General features: G+C 33.9%; 1 protein-coding gene across 9 annotated transcripts in view; it reads left to right on the top strand.

The window, feature by feature from the left end:
* The window catches only part of PMCA (plasma membrane calcium-transporting ATPase 3), a 514945-nt gene extending 492329 nt beyond the window's left edge, over positions 1-22616 (top strand). For 6 of the 9 annotated variants that reach the window (XM_071582849.1, XM_071582845.1, XM_071582850.1 and 3 more), the window contains one exon: positions 7206-8697. In XM_071582849.1, coding sequence (XP_071438950.1) covers positions 7206-7919 — 714 coding nt within the window. In that variant the 3' untranslated portion in view covers positions 7920-8697. Of the gene's footprint in view, positions 1-3245; positions 3620-7205; positions 8698-9383; positions 9453-19669 lie in introns of those variants that run through there. The other 3 variants (XM_071582851.1, XM_071582852.1, XM_071582853.1) reach the window with 3 other exon arrangements.
* Positions 22617-25582: the final 2966 nt, after the last annotated feature.

The following is a 25582-nucleotide window of genomic DNA, read 5'->3' as shown; positions in this document are numbered from 1 at the left end:
AGCAAAGTTTTTGAAATTTTTTTGTGATAAGGCATTAGAGAGATACTTATATCCATGAACTGGTCTCAGGATAGTTATTCTTTTTTTTTAGCCTGGAAGTTAAGGTTTTTAATTGAGTTGTAATTTTGACTATTCGATGAGGTTGATTGTGTTGGTGATGTGGTTGTTATTTCAACTCCATTTCATTTGGATGTTGATAAACCCATATTTTATCTTCAGTAAGATCTTGGTTGATTCTTTTGAGTTCACTGGTTTCAATTGTGTTTCTGAAGACTTGGCCACATGATGCATCATGCCAAAATTATTGAATTTGTACTAAAATGGCCAGGCAATATCATATTGTGATATAAATTCACACAGTTACTGCAATTCCTTTAATAGGATGAACAATGTATGCAATTTATTTTAAGAAATTACTTCAAATTGTTAATCCCTTAAATGTATATTTAGTTTTTTTAAAGAAATGTTGGAACTGCAATTTGAAAATGTTTAATTGTGAGACTAAGCAATGAAAACTGCAGTTCATCTATGCCAATGTGATGGTTGTAATTAAAACCTGTTTAATTTTTTCCATTTGAAAGTGGCATTAGTATTTAAATACTGTGCCACCTGATGTTTGCTTTTGTTGTGGGCTTGAGTATTTGCATGGAGTGTAAATGTATTACAAAACTGTAATTGGTTCTCTTGGAATGCTTATCCTTTTCTAGTGAGTTTATGTTGTGATAGATTCATAAAGGTTGTGTGCATGATTGGGCTATTATATTCATATATACATATATATTTATTACTTGATTCTTTAAATAAACATTAATAGGGTCCAAAATGGGAACTAGGATTAGAAGTCTCTTCTACCATTTTTGCTGTGGCAGTTCATCCTTCATTCATCTGTGATATTCTTTGCATCCACAGACTTTGTCGCAGAAAATTAGTACCTGTGGCAATATCTTATTGTATGCTAAAGCAAGCATAATGTTTAATCAAAATAATGAAAAAGAATAATTTTGTCCTGGACAGAGAAGCGAAGTGTGGCTATTACCTCAAAAATTTTGTGCGAATAATTTTTAAAACAGTATTTAATTATTCTACATGTGTTTTTATCCCACCTTGTTCTTTTGTTATTAGAATGGCTCAAGATTAACCTCTTGATTTTGTGATTTATTGTGATGGTTTTCTACCTTGCCAGGTAGAGGACAAAAAGCCATCAAGTTAATTAACTTCTTGTGTAGCTCAGTAAAAGGGGTTTTGCAGTACTTTTCACGTTTATTTCATTTTGCCTCAGAAGTCAGTATGACTTTTTTAATTAGTGTGCTTAAATTTATCCTCATCCTTTTTTTATTGCCTTTTCGTATTGTCAGATGCATTAATCATTATTGAGACTAGCTAAATATTTTTTTGCCTCAATGTATTGCATTTGCATTTTGCAAAAAAATAGTAATCATTTAAAAACTGCTGTGCCAAGGAATACCAGGAATCCCAAATTATATCTTCCTTGGACAGTATTCCTTCCTGGATATAGTTCCTAATGAGGCTGCTGAGAAGTGAAATTGATTACTCAAGTTCTAATATGAGAGGTCTGAATAGCTTCAAAATGACTGGGACTTGTGATTTGTTTATAGCTGTTGAAGATATTTGACTCTCTCCCCCCAAAAATCAAAATTAAACGACAAAATTTTGTTTTTATTTTCAGAAAAAATCATGGGTAGTACACTGTCAGCACCTATTTATAAATGATGAGACAATTTGAGAAATCATTAATACATGTCTGAAAAACTTTTCCTATTTGTATTGAGTATACGATTTTATTTGTGACAAAAATTGATTCAGTATTCATCCTAAAAGCTGTATAAATGTTTGCAATTGATATATTATTTGCTCCATGGTCTGGAAGCAATGTGTATCCTGATCATTGGTAGGGAAATTTTCATCTTTGAATTATATGAACACAACTCTCAAGCTAACTCAATCACCAAATTATATTCAAGTTTTAAACAGCTTTTTGTTGCTACCTATTTATGTGCCAGTGTAGACAACTTTAAGTAACTACCTACCTTTTCATTACTCCTTATTTAAATATCTTTAAGTTTGAAAAATATAATTTTTTAGAATATTTGGTTGTAGAGGTTGATACATCTTCTAATGGAATGCCACAATTCTTTTCTCTGCAATAAAAAGACTAATCATCCAGTGAAATGTCACAGGTGCCAATTATCATTGACAAAAAGTCTGAACACAATTTTCTGAAGCTAATCAAAACTACCAACTCCATTGTGCCAAAATGATTCATTTCTGGTCTATAATATTAACTTCATTGCTGAAGTTAATGATAGTTCCACTTGAAGTTGCTGTGAAAATTTGTAAAATGTATATTGGTTGGAGTAGTTGAATTTTTCGTTTATAATACTGGTTAATTTATTCGCTTTATGAGTTCAAATGATGGACCTTTTTTAAGGAGTGACTTTAAGAAGGATGCCCCTGTGGTTGTTAAGAGATTTACTTTGTTGAGGTACTTAAATTTTCAAAATCCTGAAGTAGGCAGCATTGCTTGATCTAATTTTTCCATTCAATGATATTCCTTTGATGGTTATTAAGAAATTGACTAGGGTCGCTTTAATTCTTGAATGGTTTCTTATATTCATGGTATATTTTGTCAGATCAGGGTAGTTAATATTTCATGTATATTTGAAAAATGCTGCAAAGTATTTCAGCCAATTCAACCTTAATTATGCATTTTATTTTGTTAATTATTTGAGAACATTATTTTATGTGAGTTTGTGTTAGCAGAGTGAGTGGGTTAATGTTGAGTACATTGCTGTGTCCTCAGTTTTTAATATGGCTATAGGTTAATTATATTTTGAAATTATACTGCTTATTTCACAATAACATTTTAAAAGTTAATTTGGTAGATTGTTTCCTTTCAAATTCCTCTATATCTATTTCTTTCTTACATTCATAATCACAGATAAGGCCATTTTGCTGTGATTTTATGTTGCTTGAAAGTTTTATTTCCATTGATAATCATTACTCATTTTTATTTGGTAATGGGAAAAAATTAATTTCTTTTGGGTCATTCTTACTAACAGTCTGCTAATCTATACCTTGGGCATTTCCTCTTTTGATATTACTATAATTACTACTATTATCGTTATAAGTAGATATTAATAAATATATTTTTGACCATTTGTAAATTATTTTTATTTAGCTCGTTACCACATAATAGCGTACAGCACAGCTAGTTCTATTTTCAGTGCAAACATGTGGCGGGAGTCAAACAAAAGAGGGCAAACTACTTATCCACTGAGTTTGGTGACAGTGGAGGCTTGTGGGTTGTGTGCAATCCCTATTCTGAAGGACCAGTGCTCATGTGCACCACTGAGAATCTGCAAGGGATGCGAGAGACTGTGATATAATATTTCACAATGGGAGTTGGGAGAAAAAGAGCAAAGACTTTGGTTGCATAGTATTACTTGTCTAGAATAGGGCACAAAGTCATGTGAATTTGCTCAAGTACCATTTAAAAGCACATAAATAGACATTTATATGTAGCTTTATCTATGTTATCTTAGGTGGACATAAACCAAAGAAATATTTATTTTCATGATTCTAGACAATAAAAGTTGCTCATGATCCCATATTGTCATAAATGTTACCACTTGTAAATTTCATTTGTATTGTTACATTTGTAATTGTGCGTTGTTGAATACATACCTCCTTGTTGATCACAATTGTATTAAATTCATATTGTGCCTAAAACTTTATGGGACACCTATGCCTTAAAGTTGTCATCAGTTAATAGTCCTTCATTATAATGTTTTTTTTTTTTAAGATCTCATGGACAGAAGTTTATAGTGTATGAGAAATTTGCTGTGCTTTGTCAAAGAAGTATTACCTTGTGATTTCTAGACACTATATTTATAATCTTTTTCTGTATTCTTCCACCAATTCAAAAGAGCCATTTTCATGATGTTCACAAGTAGTATACGATTTTTATATTAATCCAGAGGGGGCATTATGTTAGCATATTGGAAAGTGAAGGTTCAAAAGGAAATATGTGGGTGATATCTTTGCTAAATCTACTCTTCTTTTTCTACACTTTCCATTGAAAATTCTTTGAAAAGACATGCACAACAAGCAGACATGAACACTTATCACTCACTGCACAGTTATTTTGCAATCTGATTATGTCCCTGAAGAGAGAATGTTTGTATATCCTGTTTGTATAAAATTAATACAAACTGCCCACCCCCAGGAAACTGCACAATATTTCAATATCTCCAAGTCTGTAGCAGTAATGTTGATTGTTTGGACAGTCTTTAGGTGATACCAGTAGATTTGAATGTAATGTCATCATTAATGTATGATATTCGTTGAATGAATAATATTTATAATCCCACTTTAACCATGAAAGGTACCGGTCTATTCCAGATTCATAACCCTTTTTTATATGCATGCATATGTATTTGAGAGTCATGATAAAAAATTAAATGACTTTTAATGCTCTAAAGAACTGGATTGTGATTTCACAAAATATATTTAAATACTTAATAACTTCAATCAAACTTAGATCACAAATAAAAAAAGGATAATATCGAAAATAATTTAGCACTTTGGCCTTCTATTTTTAGAAAAGTCTGTGCACCTGACAGAGGCAATATGATGCCAAAACATTTATGCAAAAGTCCTTTCTGTGTGTAATCTATGTTTGATCAAAAAATATTTTCTTGATTGTATTTTCTCTGTGTGCAGGCACACACATATGTATACACATGCATGTAAAGAGAGAGAGGGAGATGAATGGGAAATTTTGGTGTCTTTCATTGTTAACTAGTCATTCGTGTAGTGATAACTGTATCGATTTGATATGAAGCCGAGAGAGTTGAAAAAAAACTAAAAATGGGATAAACAGTAAATGTATTGGTGGGGTGCATGCATATCCGGGTATAATTATTGGATTACTGCTGCAGACTGTCATTGTTGAAATCCAGCATGGATCAAAGTGTGGACTCTACAGTGTCCCCATATTCCCTATTACTAACAGTGGACTATCTTCACTATTCTGCTTTTTGCACTGAGCTTCTCTTCAGTCTCTGTTCTTCAGTGCGCACAGAATGTGAGCAAAAATACTTACTCTGCTTTCTCTTCTTCTTTTTCTTCTTCGCCTGCTCTGATTCCTTCTACCAAAAGTAAGGTCCTTTCTAAGGGGGAACATTTTTCAGTACCCAAGCCCAAGTATGTAGGTCATTGAATCTTTTCTATCCCTCAGGCCATAGGAAGCAATAATACATCCTTATTATTGTTGAACCTAGATTGAATGTTGATCCCGAGTCTTTAAGGAGTTTTAATGAAACATTATTTATGACTGGTGGTTTGGGATTGTCATTTTCTGCATAGCTAGACATTAAATAAAATATGAATATGTGAAAATTAGGCTATTAAACACATGGCTACTTGCATTTAGTGTTGGTGTGGTAATTTTGCTTGAAAAAGGTTGCATTGCAAGATGTGTTCATGTCCAATACTTAACATAAGTAGCATTTGTCATCAAGTGTCATGTTTCTTTGGCTAATAATATGTTAAAAATGATGACATCTGTTTACAAGAACAGAGTTCCCTAAATCCTCCAAATCTTTGTTTGGAATGAAGTTTTGAATTATCTAAGAATAGTATAGACTAAGTTTGAAAATAATTTGCCAATGAGCCCATGCTTAACAGTAAAAGAAATGTGCGATTGTTAAAGGGTTGTGTGGTTTCTGCTGGCTTTAGTTTGCTCTAACAGTCCTCCAAAGCTTTTTATGTAGTAGCTAGACATGGCATGAGCCAACCTTCATTATGCTTCTGCAGAGCGCAAATTTCTGCAGTATTTATATTGCTATAATAGGTTAACCCAGAAATTTCATTTATTTTTATATATATGTGGATACAGGATTACATGTATACATATGTATGTCTTATATGTATGTATATGTGTGCTCATATGTATTCAGATATTTCTTGAGAATTGATGAAAATCCAAGCCAGGGATGATAGCAAATGGTAGAAAAGTGCACACATGAAAGAGTAATGGTGACATGGAACATATCCACTAAGCCAGTTTCTTTTTCTGTTGTCCATGTGAGTGCGGGCATAGAATTTTTTGTCTACTTTCCACCTATGCAGCTTCTGGGTCTCCTTTCTGTCATATGCTATTACCTGACTGTGGTTTCATCAAGGTTTTATATTTATTTAGCCTCACTTATGGCATTTTATAACATTAAGTAGTCATTATTTTTATTGCTACATTATGATTTAATTATTTTTTAGGTTTTTTTCCACAACTTATTGATAAGTTTATTATCATTTTAGTTTGTTTTTATAGCATTAGTTAAAAAGTATATTATTTTTTATTTTTAGTATTTTTTGGAGTTTTAGAAATTAGTTATCATTTATTGTTGCATTGTTTTTAAGTTATTGTTACTACCACTGTACGTTTTGTGCCCTAGTCATTTTTATTTGCTTTATTGCATGATTGCCTTCAACCCTAAACTTGCCATATTCCTGATCGGTCAAGCCATGCTGTATAAACATCCATTTATTTGACTTTAGAATCTGTGATGTTCATTGATGTTCAAGCTGCTTTTACATTTGTTGTATTTTTTGTTTGATATAGTATTTATGTTATTTGTTTTAATGTGTGATATTGCTCAGTACTTTTTACTATATTTTGTTTCCAATGTGTTTATTTTGCTTTGTTTAAGTAGCTTTTAATTGCTGACATTGTTTTGTCTCAAATTTGTTTTTGCAATCAACTTCAATTGAGTCGTTTTAATGGTGTTTATAAGTACTCTTGTGAATATTACAATGCAGAAATATGAAGCACTAATCTAATTGCATGACATATTTAATTAACATCAATGAACAGCATCAGTTAAATATCATTGCTGCCAAAGTAGACAGTTCAGTAAGAGTCTCCTAAACAATTTAACTGTCCAGGACTTTGCATATGAGAGTAATTCACTTTGGTCAAATGGTTTGCCACCTTATGGTAAGGTTTTACACTTAATAAGTGTTATATTTGAGCATGCATTTACAATCCCTGGAACTCTTACCGCACCTCTGTTGTGGTAGCCAATGAGCTTATGTGATGGGAGTGTTATTAACAAGATCTATTGCAAGACCCGTTTGTGTGCGTAGTGCCCTCCCTTCATAAGTCTCCTTCCCTGTGTTTGCAGCTGCGAGTAATCAGGGCTTTCAAGTCTACACTAGAAGACCTGGAGGAACGACGATCTGTACATAGTTTACACAGCTTACACAGTTTGCGCAGCTCTAGAAGCCACACTGGCCCTCGCCCCCTGTCCGACATCAGTTACATAGATGAGGACCCTGTCAAAACGCCGTCACCTCTGAACGACCGTGATCGATCGAATAATTCCTCGATTCCGAAGATGGTCTCTTCTGCAGAGGACCCCCACCTGGTGCTGGCAGAGGGGGACTACTTGGTGGACAGGAGACCCTCCTCCCTCGCATCCCCGCATGGATTTGTTAATGAGGCTGCGACACAAAGTACTGAGCCGATTTGCTGCCTCCCTTCAGCACCCGCTGCACCCAGTGGCCTTTCCCATCGCTCACCCCGCTCTCCTACCTCTCCCAAAGCAACCTCATCCACCTGTCCAACCTCATCTGCCCCGCACTCACTCCAAATCCCTCATCCCACCAATCGAATCACTACAAGCAACTCTTCTGCCACTCCCACTCCACTCTCTGCACCTGGTTCTCAGTGGAACGCTCTCGTCTCTAAAAACTACCCTCAAAGGATATCCCCATACCAACCCCTGAGTCCACATCACCTGCAGAATCTGTCACCACAAACATTGAATTCCTCTCGTCCACAAACCTTACAACAACTCCCAGATTTGCCTAAACTGGTCCATGAAACCAGTATATAGAGCAGCTCAAACTACTCCATTTAAGTGTGACTCTTGCTTCAAAAACCTAGAAATTTAGGTGGCATATACGTACACCTATGTGTGTTAATGCGTACACGTGCATATTTGTACGTACATGTGCATATTTATTTATTTATTTTTGTGGTTTAAGGAGGTTTTAATTGTGCTGAACCTGTTTTCCTTTTACAAAATGCTGCGCATACATCTCTGATCCTTTTCTTGCTGAGTTCCATTGAAATCAGGTAGTGACAGGACAATCAGGTTTGTGGTGATGATGCTGTGGTTTCCTTTGGTGTCTCATCAGGTTTCAGTGTTTGTCTCGAAGGGATTAGCTTAGCACTGCATGCCATGTGTAGAGTGTTGGTAATGTGCCAAATGCCTGCCCTGTGGCTTGCCCTTTTAGGTTTAACATATTGGGGGAACGCAGGGTGACAGTTGATACATATTTAATACAATAAAAAAGTCTCATAAATGAATCCCATAACCATCAAATTAAATATTATGTTTAAAATAACTATGAAAATGAACTCCTTTCCTGGCACATTTCCTAAAAATGTTGAAGTAGCTTCTTTTCTCTGTCATTTCTCCTTCCTTTGATGGCAGTTAGATGGAGTGCTGCAACAAGTCTCCCCCCTCCTTTAGCTCTCTCTTCATCTAGATGGATGTTGTACTGTGAATGTCTGTCAAGTGTGAGAGCTTGCAACTTGCATCTTAGAATCCAACTAAACATTATTTAGAAACTCTCTTCAACTTGGGAATACACATTAGATGTCTTCCTTTCCCACTTTCATTGTGTGTGCATATATATGTATATTCACATGCACACCAACAATATATATATATATATATATATATATATATATATATATATAGACACAGTTATGTATGTGTGTGTATGCATGTATGCATATATATACATACGCAGACATAAATAGTTTTCGCCTCTTTTTTGTTCACCTCACTTATTTCACTGTAGTAAAAATGCTCACATGGACATAAACCACTTATTTTGTAATATTTTTTTTAAATGCTTCAGTTTTTTTATTTACAGCTAATAAATCACTTGGTATTAAAATTTTAGGGTTGAGTGTTAGCTCTACATCCATGCTCGGTTAATCTACTGACCACTTGGTATTTCAAGCGGCTAAGCCACCTTTTGTGCACAGAATTTATTTCACCAATCTAAATTGACCTTGTGTGATAGGATCAAGTTTGAAAAAACAAGACAAGCACGATGTGGTCCCACATGTTGTTTGCTCTGCATGGGTTCTTAAGATTTCTATGGTACAAGGTATTAGCACTGTTCCATCCCACAAGGTTCTTCCCAGAGTTTGCTGTAGATACTTGAGCACCCTACCCTAACCTTTCTGTTAGCTCCTCCCTCTGGATCTGTTATAACCTCTCTGGCCATGGTTTAAACTCTCACTGCTGTTTTCTGATCGTTGTTGCCCTTTACTCTTGAAGGTGATAGGTGGTGAGTTGCAAGAACGTTTGATTCCGGTCCCCTACAGCAAGAGCTCCACAGACCAAGCTGTAAGCTGCTTTCCTTCATTCTTCTTGTCCTCCCTCATTCTTAACCAATGGAGCCCACAAGATGCATTTTGCATACTAAACTTCATTCTACCCATTCCTGTGTGACAGTTTTTCTTGGTGCTCTTCCATAGCTTATAACTACACACAATTATTTCCCATCTGTTGATGTATTATTCTAGTCTCATTGTTTCACCCATTGGGCATCTTCACTTCTCTCTTATCCTTATGTATGGAGACTCACGTAAACAATCTACTCCTAAAGACTTTCCAGTGAGAGATGGAAAGAGCTTAATATTGCCATCCTGTGGGCTTCATTAGCAGTTCCTGTGCAACTGTGGTCATGCTTTCACTGTGGATGTCTCTATTACTCCTTTTGGCTCATCTCCTGTAGACAGCATTTGTCTATTTTTCTCGGCTATTGTATGTTTATAGTTTCCATTTAGTATGCTGCATTATAAATTCATGGAGAGTTACATTACTTTTCAAGGTAGGTGAGATTTTTTCGAGTGCATGAATATTACTTAATATTCTCATCTTCTTCATTGCTGGTACTTTTGATTCTGACTTCCATACTGCTCTAAATCTTCTAGTAATGTCCTTCAACTTGTAGGACCAATGCTAATCCACTTACGTACATGCCTCTCTATATATATATATATACTGCCAACTTACCATGTATATTATTACCCTTTAATTTGCTGCATGCAGCTTTTATAAGTGTGCACCCAGTATTGTATGGTGCTCTCATGAAGTAAAGTTAATTCACGTAAATTTCTGGCATGTACCTTTCTTTTGAACACCAAAAGAAGCACTTCCACTGCAAATTAACAGTAATAAAAATACCTAACTTAAAATATTCTCACTCACTTTCAAACTGAAAGACCAAAAAATATAATAAATAAAAAAACCTGAATTTTCGTTTTATAATTACAAACCCCCTTATATATATATATATATATTAATGCTCTGCTACCAGCTGCTTTTCCCTGCAGTCCCCCATAAAACCTCCTCCCTGAGCCTTGCTATACATTTTCAGGCTTTTATTCTGGACATTGGGTGATTGAGACTATGTTCCCAAACACCAGTGACCTCTCTTATTTTGATAATAGACTGTCGACATATTTAGTTTCAAGAGGAACTAAATGACTCACTTCAGATAATTGTCTGGGCTAAGAATATTCTTGTAGTGGTGTATGAGAGAATGTATTTTTTTATTAAAAACTTAAGGGTTGATATTCTGTAAGAAATTCTGCCATTAAGAGCTTAATCTCTAGCTTTGCACTTGCCATTAATCAATTAATGGTGTGTTTTGGCATGAGATGGGTTCATAATGAATGTGTTTTGAATGGTGTCCTACTAATAGTTTGCCTGAGGCTCAACACCAGCAATATTTTACATGCTTTTACAGTTACTTTAATTGGTGGTGGTTTAAGCAAACTCATATTGCATGTTTGTGTACTTCTACTCCATGTTTTTCATTTTATTTTGAATTTCAAATGGAAACAATGTTTATATTGGCCATGTATGACATTCACGTACACTCTGCTATAAATTTTTGTATGGCAGATTGCTGGACAGCCATGGCACACTTTCACTATACATTTTGTATTCCTATAAATTGTGATATAGGCTTTTGGTTATCATTGATTGTATCACTCTCATTCATAACTGTGAGTTGTCTTTTTGCACTCTTCTGGATAGTTGCAACTAAGGTTAGCTAACGGCCAGACATTGTATGAGGACTTCCCATCAGTGATATGACCATCTCTTAATTTGGATTGATGGATATGTATACAAGCCGCTTCATTGGAAGCTCAATCCACGTTATTTTTCCATTGTTTACCATTCTTACCTTACATAATCTCCTTAAAATTTCTAAATATGGTGCCTCTTGCTCTATTTGTATTACGCTATTCATTTATACCGAAATTCGATTGAGGTAGTTATATTGTTGATAATTTTTTAACAAAACAAAACCAAAATACACAAAAAATTAAGGACCTATATGTGAATTACCTCATCGCAAACTAATGTGGTACATAGAATGCATTGTAAATTTTTTGTGCCTAGGACATCTTCATTATATTGTTTCTCAAAAGCCTTTGGTTCTCATTCTGAATGGTTAACAATGAAACTCATTGATATACATTCCCAGTTGTGTGAAACATACACTTCTGTTTTATTCTTGCAACTGCCATTTGATGAGGTACATGTCATCCTTCCTTTGCTATGCCACTAGTGTTTTAAAGAGTCATTTGCATGATGCTGTGGTCAAATTTTCATATTTTCAATTTGATGTCTATATTTTCATTTTATGATAGTTGCTTCAACTTCAATTGTTTTCAGTTAATTGGCATTGGGTATTAACAGTGATTTTAGTGTATTGCATACGGTGTTGGGCATTATTTATCATGATGAAACATCTAAATAATACACATCTCATTTTCTTAAGAAAGTGGGGGAATTTTATCATATCATAATGGCTCATTAACAAAGATTATATGTAGTGACATAATACTCCCCATTTTTATGAGTCTCCTGACAAGATTTCTACTTAGAGAATACAGTGTCTGTTCGTGTTGAACAAGTTGTTTTCACGCAGACCAACTGTGAAAAATCTCAACAAAGACTGGTTTACTAATACCTGTTCAAAGTTTCTATGTCATTTCATTTTGTATGATATATTTTGTAATATGTTGACTGGCATGTGTATAGTGATTTACCAGGTTACCCTGAAACAAATTTGAATCATTCACAATTTACTTTTGCAATTTACAAAATGGGATGTTTGTTTTTACACCATAGTATTTAAGGTATTATTGGGCTGTATAGCAGAAATATTTTTCCATAGAACAATATTCATATATTTGTGCCCAAATGTATTATTCAGTTATAAGATAAAAAAATTAAATGGAGGGACTTATAGTCATGTTAGAATATACCTATTTGATTGCAGCACTAAATTTTACATACAATTTTTCTTTGTACACGAAAATATGGTTAAATGAAAACATTTCAATAGAGTGATTAGACATGTCAATAGTCAAGTGAATTTAGAAATGGCTGGCTTTTTATCATGTGCTTATTATTCACAGTGTTTGTTTCCTGGATGTTTGTTTGTAACAACTTTTATCTATAATAATTGTCACAGAGTGGGTGTAAAACTTAATTTAATGAATATTTAGTTGTTTCTAAGAGTAGTGCCTCAAAATTATGCAAATATATTTGTGCTACGCTATGACCAAGTGCTTGTATTGTTTTTATGTAAAGTGCATTTTCCTTAAGTGAAAAAATTTCCATTATTTGTATTTATGTATGTTAAGACTCATATCTTATGTGTTACTTCTGAATTTTGCACCCTCTATTCAGTTGAAGATAAGCATTTTTTTTAATTGAGGATGATTTTTTTAGCCATTCAATCTGAGAAATTATTTCTAATTTTTCCTGTGTTTAGGCTTTCCCATTGTATTGTCTATTTTAATGATTATTAAGATGTTTTCTTCAGATTTCTGGTAAGTTTATGATTGATGGCATACTATTAAATTAATGGTTATTGTATATGACAACTTTGATTCATCTCTTGGCATGAATGAAATTAAATGCTAGTAACAATTAAAAATTACTTAAGAATAAGGTATTTATCTGGTATGCAGTCCTTTTACGAATACTGTTTCTCTTAACTTTATTTCCAGTTCTTTTGACTGGCTTTTATAATGAGTGTGTTATATAACAAGTGGTTACTTTGCAACTTAACTAGATTAATTTTTGTCCAATGCTACAAACATCTGTTTGATTAGAACCAAAGATATCTTACACTCAAGAAAGTTCTTTTCTGTTTAATTTTTCTTGTGTAGATTTATTGTAAATGTATTATCTAATTTAGATCAAAATCAAGGCACTTTTTTGAATGTGAATTAACATTGCAGATGCACTTAGATATTATTAATGAGATTGTTTTCATTCTGTAAAAATTAGATTTTTTGTCTTGTGGAGTATATGTAAGGGTTTGAATTTTCGATATATTCTATACATTAAAGTTGAAAATCCTTTATTCTTAATTAATTAAAAATTTTGCACTGTCCATTTGTGTATTGAATAAACCCTTTTTATTGACCATGTACACACGTTAGTGTGATATGTGTAAATAAGCCAGCTTTACTATAACTGGTGCTAGTAAAGTCTTACTGGGTGTTGCTCTTTTTCATTGTTATAGCTTCACTGTATCATTTAAAATTTACTTCTTTTTATTCGGAGATTTTTGCTATGTCATTCTTTCTTGTAAATGTTTTCAACTTATTAAATGCCTTTGTGTCATGTGTAGATTTAAATTATTTAGAAAATAGACTGCCACATTTTGTAAATTACACACAAGTTTACCTATATAAAGTAGTATTTTAAAACAATATAAAACAATTCCAAACAATTTTTTTAATCAATTGGACATTAAAACTTTTTTAAATATAAATTATGCACCCAGAATTTAAGCAAATCATTCAAGGAATATTGTCATGATTCTGTTCAAAATCACAAGAAAGGTTAATCTTTTATTAAACACTAGTGCGAAGATACCATTCATGTACTCGTAGACCTAATAAGCAGCCTAAAGTCACTTGTGTTTATTGGCATCTTCCAAAGTTCATAATCCGTTTGCCTTAGGGTAACACAAGTGATCAAGGTGCTCGAATAAAGTGACAAAACGAGATCAATTAGGAGATGCTTTGAAGAAGTAAAATGTCTAATATTTAATGACAATTAGTTTATTGAGTTGAACATTAGTGTAAGTTTGTTGAATGCTCCTGGGCCATTGCTATCCAAAAAGCCATTCATTGTTTAACAACTCCATTCTCATTAAATTTTGTTCATTAAGTTTGTTTGCAACATCTAATACTGTCTGTTTTTCCTATATTGGATATTAAGCCGAAATGGTCCAACCTTGTGTTGTTTTGTTTGATTTAATTACTCGATTACCTTTAAGCTGTTCATGTCATTTTTCATTTGCTTTTTAGGCTCTTAGTGCTCTTATTTTGGAGAAAATGAATGAAATATATTTCGTAATAACATTTATTATTTGCAGTGTTATATATATATATATATATATATATATATATATATATATATATATATATATATATATATATATATATATATATATATAATACAAAAGGAACTTTTTCATCATGGGAAACGTAATATACCCTTTGCCTCCATATTTTTTAACAACAATTCCCTGCACATTTTTTAAATTTTGGCTCAGTATTTGCTTTTGCTTGGGCTCAAACTGATTTTTGCCAAGTCTTGCAGAATTGTAGGCATAACGGTTATGCTTCTATCAAATAAACTGTTCCTGCCATCCTTGTCAGGATCTCAAGGATGCTTATTTCATTAAAATAATTAGGTAAAAGAAATTGAACTAGTGTATGCCATACTTAGTTGCTTGCTTTAGTGGTACGTAATTAATATAGCTAAGTTAAAGACAAAATAATTCCTGCCTAAGTTTGATAATTATTTAGTCAAATTATGACTGATGTAAAATTAAAAAGTTATATAATGCAATTTCAGTTACTTGTAATTGCCTACTTGAGTTGTGATTTTCTCTGACTTGTTCATCATGAGAATATTTCATCATTGCCATTAAGTGCACAATGCTGATTTATTTAGGAGAACCAAAGGTATTTGAGAGTCTGAATGTGTCCCAAAACTCTCACTTCATCTGTTGATGTACAATACATAAATATGTAGTCATTTTTCTTCCATTTACGAGGAATTATGATGGTTCTTTTATTTCCAAAACATTTTTTTAAAAGTATTGTTTTTTCTAATGAATTTAAATTGTGAAGAAATTAGAATGATATCATCATATTGTGTTGGTATTGTTAAAAATAAAAAATAAATATATACAATAGATATATACACACACACTCATATTCAAGGTCTGTCCAGAAGATATCGAGTCTCAATATTTTGAGAAAAATAGCTTACCTAGAACAATGAGGCCGTCGTCCTCTTTGAAGTACTCCCATTGGGACCTCACACACTTACCCCTGCATCTCTTCCACTTTTCAAAACAATTGGCAAGGTCCTTTTTTGGAATGGTCATCAGCTGCCTCATCACATTCTCTTTTATCCAGTTAACGTCAAGAATTTCCTGCTGCAGTTGCAGGGGACTTGCTTCAAGCCGCAAATGACTCAGGTTTTCTAAAAAAAGGTCATTACTGGAGATAATTCATCGGTCTATGGCTATAACCCCTAAACAAAAGCCCAGTCTTCCACATCCAGTTGACGAGATAAAGAAGAATGTGACAAGTGAGATGATGATCATTCTGAAAATGGACTTTGCCGATTGTTTTGGAAAACGGAAGAGGACCTGGGATAAGTGTGTGAGGCTTCAAGGGGAGTACTTCAAAATGGACTTAGGCCTCATTATTATAGACTTTTATGCTTGCACTAATCGATTTTTGTGTGTATGTATGTTGCTTTTTATGATTGTGTGTGTATATACAATTCATATATAAACATACAAACATATGCGTGTGTATGTGTATATATGTATATATATATATATATGTATATATATATATATGTATATATATATATATATATATATATATATATATATATATATTCATATATATGTGTGTGTATTAGTTTTTATTATTTATGAATTGTATGCACACACACTCATATAAAACAAAATACATTTAAAACATTGATTGGTACAAGCATGAACTTTTGTAATTTTAAGTTTCTGGTCAAATGACCACCTTCATTGGAAGGTAAAAATAAGACTCCTTTCCTGCAGGAGAATTTTAACTGCTGTATGTCATGCCTGTCTTTGTCACTTTTTCTAATACGATTGCTTAGTAAGCCTTCCCATGAAAACATATATGTACAATCACATCATCTTTAAAACATAGTTCCATAAAAGTAAAGTTGAAAGATAAATGTGAAACTCATTTATGATTTTGAACTTGTAGGCCCCTCCATCAGTGGAGCAGGTCATTGTCTTCTTCTGCTGATGAAGAAGGCAGTGAAGTGTTCCACTGATGAAGAGGATGACTGAGACCCAAAATATTTGTGAATTTCTGAATATTTGAAGTTGAAACTGGAACCTACAGAAAAGACAAATTGAACTTACTGGCAAATATTTGCTTGCTCGCCATCTTTAATGCTGAGAGGAGGATGGCTGTCATGTGAATTCAATCTTAAGCTACTAGCATACCTTCCTTTGAATTCTGCATCCTAGAGATGGCACTCTTATGGTCACTTCATTCCATCTATTTCTGTGGTAAAGGCGTTTCACATTGGCCCCAGATTCAAATGCCTTCCTCTTCACTGGTACTTCATTCCTACAATTCATGATCCAACTTGCATGCTCGTTCTTTACTGCAACCCTCATTTTCACTTCCATCTCTCTTTTCCTCTCCCCTCCCTTGTACTCTCTAGGACTTAAAATATCACCTTAAAAAGGTACATTTTCAGGGAAAAATACCCAACCCTACTTCCCAGATCATGCATTGGTCATTCTCATCTCAGCACAGAAGATGATGTACATCATAATATTTACTTTTAATTTCGATTTTTTTTGCTTCTCTATATGTTCCCATTTCTTGTCTCTGCCTCCCTTATATAGCTTTTGCATTAACCTTTAATATATATATATATATATATATATATATATATATATATATATATATATATACACTCATATATATGTATACATATATATACTTATATATACAATATGAGGGTTGTGGTAGTGGTAGTCCAGGGGGTAGAGCGTTGGATTACTGACTGGAGGGTCCTGGGTTCGATTCCCGGGCAGGTCTCTGGGTACCTGCAGCTCCACCCAAGCTATGTGATTTTTTGGGTACCAGTTCTTCCTGGGAAACCATAACCGGCATAGGGAAAGGAACTGGCCCCTCTACCCTGATGTGTGGATTTCCGTTGCCGTCGGGCTTAGTACTGGGTGAACTCTACCATCACCTACCAAACTGACCTTCGGGTTGATTACTGTTTTTATAGTTTATATATATTATATATACACATAATATATGATATATATGTATATTATATATACATATATGTATGTATGTATATATATATATATATATATATATATATATATATATATATATATATATATATATATATATATATATATATATATATACACACACACGAATACAAACACAACTATGGAAGTGCTGTACCAATTTACATTGGTTAATTCAAAAATTAAAAAAAAAACAGATTTGAAAGAAATTGGAATTCTCAGGCATTTCATGTGCTGGAGGCAACCCTAATATGTCTGTGAGTTTCACAATTTTGTTTTTTTATTGCCGTCTGAATAACTTTCTCATTAAATGAAGATACCCACGCATTCAAAATTAAGAAGAACTTCACTCTTCAGGTCACATACCCATAAGCATTAATGGTAATAATAGCGATAAGCAATTAAAGGTCATGTGAAATTCATTGATATTCAGGTACTGAAGATTGTCCCTTTGTCAACAGAAGAAAGAAGGGTACTGTCAGTATGCTTATTCTTTCTGCTTATGAAGGGACTGCGATCATGCTCTGAATTGTGTGTGAATTCCATGTGTAACTCTTGAATAATTGCATTTATTCATGTTTGTGGGTTGTTTTTTGTATGTGCGTGTATGCATACATATATATATATATATATACTCACACACATATATATATATACACAGACATGCACCCACATAAACCTCCTAACAGTATGTAGTTGAGGACTATATACATAGAAAAGAACACACACAGCCATGTTCTTTTCAAAGTATTTAGTGCTCTCAAGTTTACCTGTGTATATACATAGAAAGTATACTATGTAAAACTTGTCTAAGGTGGAATCTGCATAAAATGGACACCTGCCAAGCCTGGAAACAGAAATTGCAATACATAATGGATGTTTTGTCCTCCATTGATTCACTCTGAAATGTAGTAGTTTTAGGGGAGGCGACCTACAGCTGTGGTCATTTGTGCCATTAGGGAAGGATGGGAAATGAGGAATGGTGGAGAGAAACCTGGCTACAGCATTAGCCTACTCTTGTCAAAAGGCGCCAAGGGGTCCGCAGTTAAATGTCCCATCCAACGGACGTCATACTTACTCAAAGTGCTCTCCACAAAGCACCTCAAGTAGGGATCGGGATACCACTGAAAAATATCTGATGCCTTCAGGATTTGAACCTGGACCCTCTGGGTGAGAAGCCAGTATGTTAGACACTGCTCCATCCGATTCCCCCTCTGAAACGAGAAACCCATGAAGCATAGAAGGAGATATTTCAGCATATCATATTGTATCTGCCTGACGAGTTGGTTACATTTGGAATTATTGAAGAAGAGAGACATTTTTTAAACTAGTTTGCTCCCTGCTTGGTGTTGTTTAACATTTTAACATCAACTGAGATTGTGAAGCACAGTTTTATATGTTTTGCTCGGGACTGTTGTGCCTATAAAGGTAAATTATTCAATTAATATAAATTTAATTGTGTTCATCATGTTATGACTTCATTTTCACAGCAATACCCTTGTCCATTGCTTCTATCTAAGATGAAATGGATAACCATCCTAGAAAAAAATCTCTTGGCCCCTGCAATTCTGGCAGGTTTCACATTGTATATAAATTTGTATATATATACACAGACACGCATATATACGTACACACATTAATTAAATTCTAATTTTTGTGATGATCTCAAAAATCTTAAATGATGCCTAGTTGTTGGAGCCACAGCTTTTTTGCCTCGGTAAATGTCTGAGGTTTACTCAAATGATCTTCATTTATATTTTGTGTCATTTTCTTTTATCGTGCTAGTGAGTATTTTGATATTCTTTTTACTCAAAAAGACTATTGCAATCATGTTCAGTTCAGCAAAATAAACTGAGAACATTATTTTAGTGTTCTTCACCTGCAGCAGTGGAATCTTGATAAAAACCTATAAATTAGATTTTTATTGGCAATCAAAATAGTTTAGTCTGATTTGTGCCGCAGAAGATTCTTAACCATTTAGCGCTGTTACTTCTGGGTGAGGAGATGGTCATATCTACTGATGTGGTATGTAATTTTTTTGATTCCCTATGCATGAGAATTTATCTTTAACTTCAGGCATGCCTGTGTTTTTCTTCTGTAATGCTGTAATTTATAGGTGTTGTTGGTAATTGCTTTTGTTTCTCTTCCCTATTATTCTTTTCAGATTCGGGTAGTTAATGCTTTTCGTCAGGGTCTAGATGCTCGGTACGGCGAACGCAGCAATCCCACCTTTGCTGCGGTCCTTCAAAAGCAGTCTTCTCTTAGCAAGCGATTATCGCAGACTTCTTCCATTGAGTATGCAGATAATGTTCCTGATGAGCTGACAGTCCCTGAAATTGATGTTGAACGCTTGTCATCACATAGTCACACAGAAACAGCGGTGTAGTCCTCAACATCAGCCCTGCGAACTTCAGTCCTTGCCTTTTCACCACTGGAAAGCATTTTTCATAAAGACTCCTCTGACCCACTTGTCAATTCATCTGCAAAGTGGTGAGCTGAAACAATCGATAAGATTAAAACTATGCAAGGCATTCAGGGGAGCAGTGATAGATAAGAGAAGAGATAACTTCCTTCATGTTTTTTTTAAACAGTGGTGAAAATATTCGCTGTGGAATAAAAAAACAGTTAGATTGCTTTCAGTAGAGATTATGTGATCTCTGATTCTTTAATGTAAATTTCATAATTTTTTGGGTGATGAATAGCTTTTTTGAAAAACTGAAGTTAGAAAACACCCTAACAGCCATTTCCTCTCAGTGAACTGAAGGAAGCCGAAACTTCAGGTAATGTTCTATGGGTCTACCGGAAGTGAATTAAAAAAATCTCTTCTAATGAAATTCCTAGGCTTTCATTACTTGCATAACTCAAAATTTAAGAATTTTTCTTCCAACAACTTGTCACTGACAACCTTTATACTCCCTGCTTCTTTGTCCATACTCTGGTCCTTGGCCCTTAACTCTTTTACATATTTGAAATCCTCTTGTCCTAAATATGGAGAGAGGGCAGGTATGGGACTAGCCTCTCCCTAACCTGATCCCACCCTTGCAGCTCCATTCCTCCACTCAGGATCCTGTTATTGTTGTTGCTGTTAATATTGTGCTGCCAAAGGCTCCTAAGTGCTGGCTGGCCACATCATCTCCTGAGGACATGGTTAGGAAAGTATTTTTTGTGAGTTAGAAGACCTCATTGAAGGGAGGGGGATGAGTGGCAGTGGGCACTCCAAACTTGTTAGCAAATGTGAAATGGTGCCGTGACAATAGTTCATACATTGTGATTGTTTTGTGAAGAAGGGGAAAAAAGACATTTCAGGTAAGTCTATCACAGCCACAAATGACATTGATGCCAAAAGTGCTTGGTGAGCCATCCTAAGACTGCGGTAATTAAGTTTGGAGGAACTCATTGGACTTCAGTGATAGTGGCAGTGTTTGAAGGAAGTCATGCTTGGGAGTAAGAGTTGTAACAAGTGAGGATTCTTATTGAACTAATCTATTAATAATATTATTAATGTTATTATTATTTTAAATTTGTTTTAATTTTATTATTATTTTAATTATTATTGTATTTTATTATTAATATTAGTTTATTGTTTGTAATGAAAGGCAAAAGTTTGCCAAGTGTCTTTTAAGAGGGGAGGCATCATCCAGTGTTTGAATAAAATGTTGAACAATGTTGATGATAACGTTTTTATTTCTTGCCTCCCCTCACTTAAAAGCCAAGTGCCAGGACTCGATATGTAGATGATAGTTCCAAGTTGACATTTTTAAAAAAAATGAAAAACTACAAGTACTGCATATCATTGGTATGCAATAGTTGAATAGAAATTGTAATCTTCACAGCTCAAGAGAGCTGTGGGGTTTGTTATTGACTTTCTCTTGGTGTACTTTCCTGTTCCTGCTAGTTCTAGGGATTGACCTGTTAAAGTTGAAACTGTTTTTCTTATTATTGTAACTACAAGTTAAAGAAGAATGCATTGTTCTGCTTAGTTGCGGGATATCAAGAAATTTTAAAGGAAAAGAACCTGTGGCTACAAGGTTCAATAACTTCACCATAATGGAAAGTGCACTCCTAAAGGAAGAGAAGCAATATTGATTGCCACTGTGAGCTCATGGTTGCTGTTAATTTTTTTCTCCTTTCAATGGAATATTTGAAGAAAAATTCAAAGTAGTTGAATGTTCTTAAATATCACAATTTAAATCTGAAAATACTCTTTAAGAGCAGTTTTGTTTAGACTGGTATGTTCAGCAGTGTGTAGTTCACTATTTGGGTGAAATTACTGCTTGCGAAACTAAACTAGGCAGACTTGACTCTATTTCTAGTGTGTGTGGTCATTTGGAAAGCATGGCTCCGTAAGCTTTCTAATATTGTCAGAGGTATTTTACTCATGAGAAGAAATTCCTCTGTGCTATAGTTTACTCTGTTGTGTGACTGCCATATTCTATCTGTATAAAAAGGAGAATTATAGATGTTGCAAATATGCATTAGTTCATAAGATCTTTCCATGGGCTGTTAAGTATATTAAAAAGAAAGTATCAACTAATTGACTGATAGAAATTTGCATCTGAATGTATCTAAAGAACATAGTATCACCAGATGTAAAGTAGTAATTCACTTAGGATATATAATTCATTGGTTTTGCCTCCACAGGCTGTACAACTTCCTGTATAATGGGTTAAAGAAAATTTATAGTAAATCTGTACTAGTCCAACTACTTGAGCCTTAAAATATCTGAATGTACAAGATTGTCAGCATCCATTATGTTAGAGGGAACTGAAACCCTCAAGCAACTATTTCTGCTCCTGTTGCTCTTATGGAAAAAGGGCAAAGGTTATCTGTTGTTTATAAGCTTCTGTAGAATCAAACCAAGTCATCTTTGATCATTTTAATTCAACTGTTGAACTGATCACTGTATTTAGTGATCATTTTTGCCCATGTCTTTTTAAGAACCAAGTTTTTATTGATTATGGTTCTTCTTTAATTTAGCTCTATATAAAAGTTAGTTGTCATCATTGTTTGTTTTTTTCTACTCCATACATGAGCATTATGTTTAATTCAAATTTTATTTACATGAAATGTTTATGGATATTAATTAATCATTTTTACAAAATAAATTTTTAATGTCTCAATACCATGTTGAAAATCTGGTGTAGTTCTTTATTTTATACATCCTTTTACCTTAAAAACCTTCCTCATTTCCCACCATCAGCAGGAGTGTGTGTAAGTACAGATCATGCTACAAATAGGGTGAGCCTTTCAAAGTAATGTGAGAAATTTTTTGAAACATAAAGTAAGGTTAGTCAAAGTTGTAATTAATGTTATTTAAGTTAGATAGGCTCTAGTCTTTTTCCATAGGGAAATTATATGAATTTTAATATTTGCTCAGATTGTTATGAAATTCAGTTGTTGATTTACTTCCTTGACTTAGTTATGTGTAGAGTATACTCTTCATCTTCTTTGTGAAAGTTCCAATTTTTATTGCAAAATGCACAAATGGGACACTTAATCTGTCTTTTCAAGAATGCGACACTTCTTCAAATCCTCTATTTGAGTTCAGTTCTTGCAATTATTCATTGGCATGGTAGCAGTGCAATAGCTTGAAAATATTTATTATAGGGTATTCATTCATGTAATGTTTATATGAAAAGAAATCTACTTACCCTACCATTCAATACAAGCCTTCAAGAAGGGTAGAGCTGATTAGCTTAAGCAACCTGAAGGTCCAATTAAGATATTTAAAGAACAGATAGATACAGTTTGTAGCTTCTAAATTTATGTTTCATTACACTAAGCATTTCAATGAAAATCTGGCTTTATCAAGTCTTCTTGGAGAGTTCCATCAATTGTGACATTAATTGCCACTTCTATGAATAAATAATTGGGGCATTAATTGCTTCCTCTATGGGTATAAGATTCCTGTTATACTGATGAAGTGAATCCAAATTTAAGAAACCTTAATATTTTTATTGGCATTGAATTTGAATATATATTGTATCATCCTAATTATACCATAATCATCAAACTAATAATAATTGAATCTGTGATTAGTTTTATTCCTATCATCGCAATTACTTGGCAGTTCATGATGCTGGGAAATTTAAAAATAATTGTATCTGCTCATTACCAACATTTGAAAAGTTTAAATTGCTTATTTTTCATAAATTTAAGAAATATTTCAAATACAATGTCTATTGCACACAGCTTTTTTAAAGATGAAGTTTAACCCACATATATTTGTGTACAGGCCGCTTTCCATCAAGTATTTTGCTTATCTTCCATTTCTAGCATATTTGGTAAAGAATACTACATGGAAATTGGGAAGCAGAAAAAGCTATTTCGTATTATCTTATAGTAAGGATGCAGTATATTTTTTTAAATATATATGTGATGAAATATTTTTGAGCGAGTTAATAGAATGTACCTAATAATGGCCCCTCAATGACTTAGAGAAAGTGTTGAGCCCTTTTGTAAACCTTTTTTAGGATTAATTCTTTGGGATTGCACTATTTGCCAAAGATTAGCTTTGATTGAGTTTCAGATTCATACTGCTGACTTGAGCTACTATTGTTATGACATAAGTATAATATTTTAGATATTGGTGGTGTTTAAAATATAAAAGGTATAACAAGCTTTTCGAGTTCAGATACTTTTATGTTTTGTTATTAAAAAATGAATTGCTTTTATGGCATTAACTTTATAAATTCTTATTCCAATAGTCCCTGCTTTTTGGCTTCAATGTTCATAGTGATATGACCAAGTTGCATTAGCTCTATTATAACCACGTATTGGAGACAATCCTTTTTTGCACAGATGTAGCATGTTTTCTCCATTATCATTCATTCTCTTTGGGCCGTTAAACATCATAGCATATAATGCTCATTGGGTGGCGGAGCACGACTTGTTTACTTTGCGATGGAAAAATAGGAGAATTTGGCTTTAAAAATTTCTGATACCATACGTCCGGATTTCTAAACTTCAGCTCAACCTATTGAAGGGAAAAGCAATTCAAATGTATTCCGTTGCCTTCTCCTTGTATAGATAAACATGGGAAGTACGGAATTTCCGATTGGTGAACTGAAAATTTTAACGGACACCATTTTCACCCTCGGATATCTTCATTTGCAATATTTTTGCATGCGTCGGTTCAATGGTTACCCCGGTTTCATCATATTTGCATACTTTTACGAAAGTTAGTTTCTTTTCATCAGGGACGTGATCAAAACTCTGGTATACCTCACCTTTAAAACATCCAGTGGCGCGTGCTTCAGATGAAATCGGTAGCTCCTTGTTACAGCAAATTCATCTGGGTGGTCCGTCATTACCGCCTAAACTTTATCGTCCTCCATTTCTGTCTGCTTGTTCAAAGGATTGTTCAACTCTTCGCTTACGGACACATTTTCTCTCTTCTCAATCCTTTTCTTGATGACTCTAAGCAATACCTTTGCCGCTAATGAAATCAAAGTTTATAGTGTTTTAATCTTCACTTACTGCTGTTGTTCCTTGTTTGGGATGGTATCAATACTAACGTAACAAAGTCTTCCGGCCAAATTCCGTCCTTGTATATTCTAAGAATGAGCCCATGAGCTCGTCCACCCTAGTTTTCGTAAATTATTGGGTAGTTTTGCAGGAAGTACCTGTATCTTGTATTTCTAAAGCATTCTTCGATTGCGTTTCCCTGAATACCTTTTCTGTCGTGCATTCGTGTATTCCTCATCCTAAACTATCGTAATCAGCATCATATTCCCTTTCGATATCCAAAATACCCGGTCTATAATCTTTATTATGTAGTTCCTCTACATATTTTTCCATCATATCAAACCTCTTCTTCTCCTTTGAAAAATATTACACCCGTTGCATCTCCAAAGCCATAAACGGAATTTCTTTTTTTATATTCTTACAATTCCTTCAGATTTCCTTGTAGTGTGCCCATTCCGCACCGCTCTGTCTTCGTAAACTCTTAATATTCACTTCCCTTCCAACCATGTTTCCGTTGCCCTTGTAGTCCCTTGCTTCTCTTTAGCTCGTCGTACTTTCTTCCTACTAATTCAGTGTTCACGTTCTTCCATTTCCTTTTTTCATCCATCTT

Source organism: Hetaerina americana, unplaced genomic scaffold, assembly GCF_022747635.1.
Source record: "Hetaerina americana unplaced genomic scaffold, ioHetAmer1.1.p SCAF_12, whole genome shotgun sequence".
Classification (NCBI taxonomy): Eukaryota; Metazoa; Arthropoda; class Insecta; order Odonata; family Calopterygidae; genus Hetaerina; species Hetaerina americana.
The sequence above is the reverse complement of the archived record's forward strand: the minus strand, read 5'-3'. Positions and strand labels throughout refer to the sequence as shown.